At 60.0% G+C, this 6,000-nt stretch overlaps 1 protein-coding gene across 1 annotated transcript in view; it reads left to right on the forward strand.

Annotated features, from left to right (window-relative positions):
- Positions 1-3,679, forward strand: part of GALNT9 (polypeptide N-acetylgalactosaminyltransferase 9) — a gene marked incomplete at its 5' end in the record, with an annotated part of 94,215 nt that extends 90,536 nt beyond the window's left edge. Inside the window, 2 exons of the mRNA XM_082640619.1 lie at positions 1,737-1,904; positions 2,800-3,679. Coding sequence (XP_082496745.1) covers positions 1,737-1,904; positions 2,800-2,946 — 315 coding nt within the window. The 3' untranslated portion in view covers positions 2,947-3,679. The remainder of the gene's footprint in view (positions 1-1,736; positions 1,905-2,799) is intronic.
- Positions 3,680-6,000: the final 2,321 nt, after the last annotated feature.

The following is a 6,000-nucleotide window of genomic DNA, read 5'->3' on the forward strand; positions in this document are numbered from 1 at the left end:
GAAAAGTCTTCAGATGACCAACCACACACTCATGGGGTCAACAAACAGCAGCCTGCCGGCCAAAGAAAAGATTTTACCTTTTTAAAGGTTTATGGAGGGAAAAGCAGGATCCACGAAGCCCACACGCTTGTTCCCTGTCCTTCACAGACACGGTTTTCCACCCCTGACCCAGAGGCAGTGGTGTTCAGATCGGGCCGTATTTGCATCATTTATTTGTTTCTGAGTCATTTTAAAGCAAGTTGCAGGCATCAGGTCCTTTCACCTCGGAGTATTTCAGAACGCATCTCTAAAAGTACACAGCTTCCCCACAAGCCAGCGGTGACTCCTGTGTCACCGAAGTCCTTCCCAGCCTGGCTCGCTGCCCCGCTCGGCGTCTGGCACAGACCCCCCTGAGCACGGGCCGTGCTGGCTCCCCGGCACTGGGGCTCCCGCTTCTGAGCTCCACCAGGTCCTTACCTGCGAGGCTGAAGCTACAGGTGGCAGGGGCTCCAGCTTGGAGCTTGTGCTGGACATTTCAGGGGCTGCGGGCCCCATATTCAAACCTCCGTGGCTTCAGAAAGTTTACAGAGAAGGGACACGAGCGTATCTGTGACCACCTGTCCCCAGGCAGAATGGCCCGCAAGGACCACAGTCTTTATTTTGCTCACAGATCTGCAGCAGGACCCACTGTCTGCATGGCACTGCCCAGGCCACCCGGCAGGCTGGTGAGGCCACCTCTGAGCTGCCGTGGGCTGGCCGCTCCGGGGCCTCGGCCCCTCCCTACACGGCCTCCCCCCACTGCTCTGGCCTCCTCACCTTGGAGCAGTGATGCCAAGGACGGTCGTCCCAGGAGACGTGGGAGGTGTCACGTGCGTTTACGCCCAGCCCCCTGAGTCTGGCGGCACCACTTCCGCAATGCTCACACGCCGCCCCCAGAAGGACGCGGGAGAGAACGTGGGCCCCATGCTAGGCGGGGGTGGCAGAGTCGCAGGGCCGCGCGAACACGCAGGGGAGGTGCTGTGCCATCAGATTGTACTGGAAAACACAGCAGAGTGTGTGTGCGCGCACCCACTCTTATGGGAGAGAAAACGCGAGAAAGGAGAGGAGAGAAGCACTTCACCGACCCCGGCACCTGCTGTGCTCAGCCTGCGCTCCGCACGCCCGTGGGTTCCTCACGGTGGCCCTGCCAGGCAGGCACTGTCATCATCTCCCGCTCACAGATGAGGAAACCGAGGCACAGAGAGGTGACGTGACTTGCCCAAAGCCACACAGCCGGGGAGCGGAGGAATATAGCGCACTGGTTTCCTCGTGAGCGCACAGGTGTTACTTAGCTGGTGTTTGGCAAATGACGTGACCTGGAACCATGAACTTGGGGCGGCCTCCGGTTCCAGGGCAGATGGGCGGCCCGGGGCACGTGTGAAGTCCTCCTCGTCTGAGGCCGAGGCTCTGGGCCGCATGCAGGGAGGGGTCCGAGCAGAGCTCCGGGGAAGGAGTCCAAGAGCATCCTGCTGGGGGGATTTGTGGAAGAAAGGGGGCTGGGGTCGCTGGGCCACCGGAAGGCATCCCCCGTGGGCTCCCCGCCCACGGCCTCCCCGGCGCCCTGGGGCCGAGGGGGCTTCTTGACGGCCCGGCCCCTCCCCAGCAAGGCTGGCCCTGTGACTGGGCTGGCCCCGCCCGCGATGCCCACTCCCTCCAGGGCCTCGGGCGGCCCCTGTGAGGCCAGCCCCGCCCACGCGCCGCTCCGCGCCTCTCCCCAGCTCGTGCGGTACAGCGCCGAGGGCCTGCTGCAGCTGGGCCCCCTGGGCTCCACCGCCTTCCTGCCCGACTCCAAGTGCCTGGTGGATGACGGCAGGGGCCGCATGCCCGCCCTGAGGAAGTGTGAGGACGTGGCCCGGCCAGCGCAGCGGCTGTGGGACTTCACCCAGGTCAGCGGGCTGCTGGGACCCCGAGGCGCTGGACCAGCCTGTGGGGAGCTGAGGGCAGCGGGGGCTGCCGGGCTCGGGGGCTGGACCAGCTGCTCCCACGTGACCCTCCTCACGGACGTTAGGGGACCTGCCTGCAGCCACAGCCAGGGAAGGGCCGGGCTGTTCACAGCCCCGTGGCAGCCTCTTCTGGCCTCCTGGGGAAGGGCTTTAGGCAGAAGGGATGGGGTCTGACTGCCCCGGAAGCCCTGCCCCAGCTGCTGGCCAAGTGGGGCCAGACTGGACTCCCCAGGGATTTGTTGAAATCGACCCAACCCCTCCCAACCCCTGGGACAGACGTGTGCACGGTCCCGTCTGGGGGCTCCCGGTTACAGGAAAGGCTGCAGTGACGAGCTGTCACTGTCTCAAGTGGAGCCAACGAGATCAGTGGTCCCCAGGAGGCCGTGTTTGGGGCCAGGACGCTGAGGGCCAGAGTGTGCATGGGAAGGACCTGTCTGGAGAAGGATAGAGGACACACAGGACACGAGCTCGGGGGTCCTTGGGTTTGGGGGACCCGAGGGCCTGCAGAGGTGGCCGATGGGCAAATCAGACGTGCCAGGGGTCAGGGAGGCATTGTGAGGGAAACGCCCGTCTCGGGGCCCTGGAGTCCATTGTCTTGATCACTCCTGGGACTCCAGGAGACGGGAGATGGCTGATGGGGGCGGGGGTGGGAGGACGGAGGGATGGGGATAGGAGGTCAGGAGGGACCGAGGGTCAGTGGGGACCGAGGGACTGGGAGAGTCAGGACCCCGAGTCTCAGGTGGCCGTGCAGTGGCCCGCTTGGCCTTGGTATCGCCCCCACTCCTTGGAAGCTGTTGCGATGGGACCCCCGGGCTGACTGGGTCTCTCTCCCATGCAGGGCGGTCCCATCGTGAGCAGAGACACGGGCCGGTGCCTGGAGGTGGAGATGTCCAAGGACGCCCACTTCGGGCTCCGGCTGGTGGTGCAGAGGTGCTCGGGGCAGAAGTGGACCATCAGAAACTGGATCAAGCCAGGGCGGCACTGACCCCCAGGCTCACCCTGTGCCCCCGCCCCAGCGCAGACCCCGAGGACCTGGGGCAGGCGTGGGGCCCCTCCCACTCAGCCCACCACGGGAACCCAGAGGGCCCTGGCCGTGCCCGCACCACCTTGGGGTGGGGGGACCTGTCCTCAGCTGCCGGCGGGTCCTGGGGACATGGGGACCTCCCCCCCTCCAGGAGCGTGGACCCCCGCAGCTGGCGGCTCTGCCTGAGCGCATCAGCTGACCGCCAGCTCCAGATCCGAATCACGTGCCTTTTCTACGATATTCCTGTCGAGCCGCCAGTGACCACCTCCTTGCATGTGCTGAAGCTCCCGTCCATCCCCCAGGCAGCAATAGCCCCCTGTGAACTCTGAGCTCCTGACCTCTCTGCCCCTTGGCGGGGCTGCCCCAGTGACCACCACCATCTAAACCGAGCGGAGCAAGGCTCTCCCTGGCTGGTGAGGGGGGATGGGGACAGCAGCTGCAGTGGCCTCAAAGACAACCCCCCGGCAGCGCTTGTGCGAGGAGACTGATGTGACTGCTTCAATCCAGTAAAGAGTGATTAAACCATACAGACCTGATGTCTCATCCACAGGAGCCAGAGCTGGTCGGCCGTCCAGGGAGGAACCCTGTTCTAGCGGCTTACCCGGGGCCAGGCACCTCTTGTGTTGTTCTAAGGCAGGGGTCAGCAAACAATGACCCACGGCCCCTTGCCTGTTTTTATAAATAAAGTTTTATTGGCACACGGCCACACCCCTCGGTTTATGTACTGTCCACAGCGGCTTTCACATTCCAGGGCTGGAGCTGAGAAGCAGCACACCCCCACCAGGGCTGTCCCAGGGCCTCTAGGATGTCCTCTCAAGATTGCATTTAAAATTGCAGACAAAAAGTTCTGCCTGTCCCTTTCCCCCATCAGGTCCAGTGCCAAGCTAGCTTCTTCCCAATGCTAGCTGCTTCCTCCTGCCTCCTGCCCGATGGTGGAAGGCCTCAGCTGTGCAACGGTGAGGGGCCCCAGGGCTTGGCTCACCCAGCCATGGAAATGAACAGTAGATGGGATGCCAAGCTCCTGAAAGCCAACCCACCTAGCTCCCCACCCCATGCACAGGGTCTCCTGGCCCCTTTGGTGGTCTCCCAGGGACAGAAATTGTGGGCACCATCAGTAACTTCCAAGTTTCTCCCCATTCGTATAGAGTAACCTGGAAAGCAGGCTGGCAGGGTTTCCAGACATCAGGGCTTCAAGCTGGGGGCTTGAAGATCCTACCTGTTCTCACTTTGCTGTGGCCAGGCAGCCCATCCTTCCAGAAGACGGGGAGCCAGTCCATCCCCCACACCTCCCGGGCTCCCCGCTCTTGCTCCCTGCCTCTCAGTCAATAATCCCCTAGTGCCTCTTTCTGGGAGAGGAAAAGTCCCTTCTGGTAGTGCCAGGGATCTTATATCTCGTGGGGGAATTTTCCCCAAAGAAGAGATGAAACTTTTCCTGGAAGATATGAAAGAAGCAGAAGAAGTGTTACTGAACCAAACTTGGGTCCGGTCGCCTGCACACGGTAAAGCTGATCTACTGACGCGAGGTGTGGTGGAGGGAAGGACAGCGTTTATTGCAGGGAGCAGGCAAGGAGTCTAGGTAGTTAGTGCTCCAAAGACCCGCACTCCCTGAGGGCTTTCAGGGAAAGGAAAAGACAGGGTGAGGGAGGGGGGTTTCCAGGTGCATGATCACCTTGTGGACCTTCTTCTGATTGGATGGTAGTGAGGCCATCAGGAGTCAACATCATCAACTTTCTGGTTCCAGCCGGTCTGGGGTCTACATGCTTGTGGTCAGCATAGAGTTAACTTTTCCCACCTGGTGGGGGTCTCAGTATCTGCAAAACAGCTCAAGGACACGGCTCAGCATAGTATCTACAGCCCTTGAGGAGGAACTAAAAGTCCTTGACTTTGTTTAATGGCTAAACTATTATAGTCTTGCTTGACTGTTTTCCTTTGTTTTTGCATTTTCTCATTTCTCTGATTAAATTTATTCTTTGAAACTTGGGGAAGGCTTAGGAGGCTAAAGTTTTTCTGCAGACAAGAGGCAGGCAGAGGACGTGGCGGGGGCAGGGGGTCTGTCCCAAGAAGGCCCCACAGGGTCCTGCTCAGTTACAGAAGCAAACTCTGGGTCTCTGGGGAGAGTGAGGGCTCTGGCCTTCCCTCGGAGTCTGAGGGGGCAAGTTGTGATGTATCCATGGCCCCCTTGCCCTGGGGTGAAGTAATGAATCTACACTTCATTGTCCTCCATCCCAAGCCCGGTGGCATGTACCCCTCCCCCAGTGCCCTGCCCACAGGGCATCCTCTTCCGCTTCTCCTTCCTTGGGGATCCTGACCCCATTCCTCCAATTCCTTGCTTCCTGCTGCTGGGAGAGCTCTGAAGTGTCCCAATTTCTCCATTCTCGGCAGAGAATTCTACCAGCTCTAACCTAAGTCCTCCAAACCCTCTCTCTATTCCAGATTGTCCCCCAAATTTAAGATGATGATGGAGGCAAAAAAAACTGGCAATGAGTGAAGCCTTAAAAGCCAGTCTCTAGCCAAGGACTGGTCTGCAGGAATCCAGAAGTTTCTTAAGTGAAATTATGACATGTCGCGGCCATTAGCATGCAAAGTGCATTGCCTGTGGTTTAAAATAGAAAATATCACAGGCTCGAACTTCTAAACCTCACTTGTGTTACAATTCATTAGGCAAATTGACACTCCCATCACAGTCGGCTGGTTTGTAGCCCACACAGGATCCTGTGAAAGCCCGACACCTGGAAAATTGCTTCTCAGTGTCTTGACAAACCTCTCCTCCCCTTAGGAGGAGGTGAGTGCCCGTGTTCTGAAACCCTGCTCGTACTGTCAGGGTCCTGCCTGGCACCAGGACACGTGAGGACAAAGGTGCTGACCAGGCAGGGGGTGCTGAGCTGGGCCCACGGGCAGCGGGACTAAGTCAGTCAGCCCATGATGGCCCAGCGCCGTCCACGGTCTCCTAGCGGCAGGCAGCTGTCTATCGGATCCGAGTGGCCTTCATCCTAATACATGGCCCTGGAGCACGCT

The sequence above is a fragment of the Mesoplodon mirus genome (assembly GCF_964341445.2).
Source record: "Mesoplodon mirus genome assembly, chromosome: 13".
Classification (NCBI taxonomy): Eukaryota; Metazoa; Chordata; class Mammalia; order Artiodactyla; family Ziphiidae; genus Mesoplodon; species Mesoplodon mirus.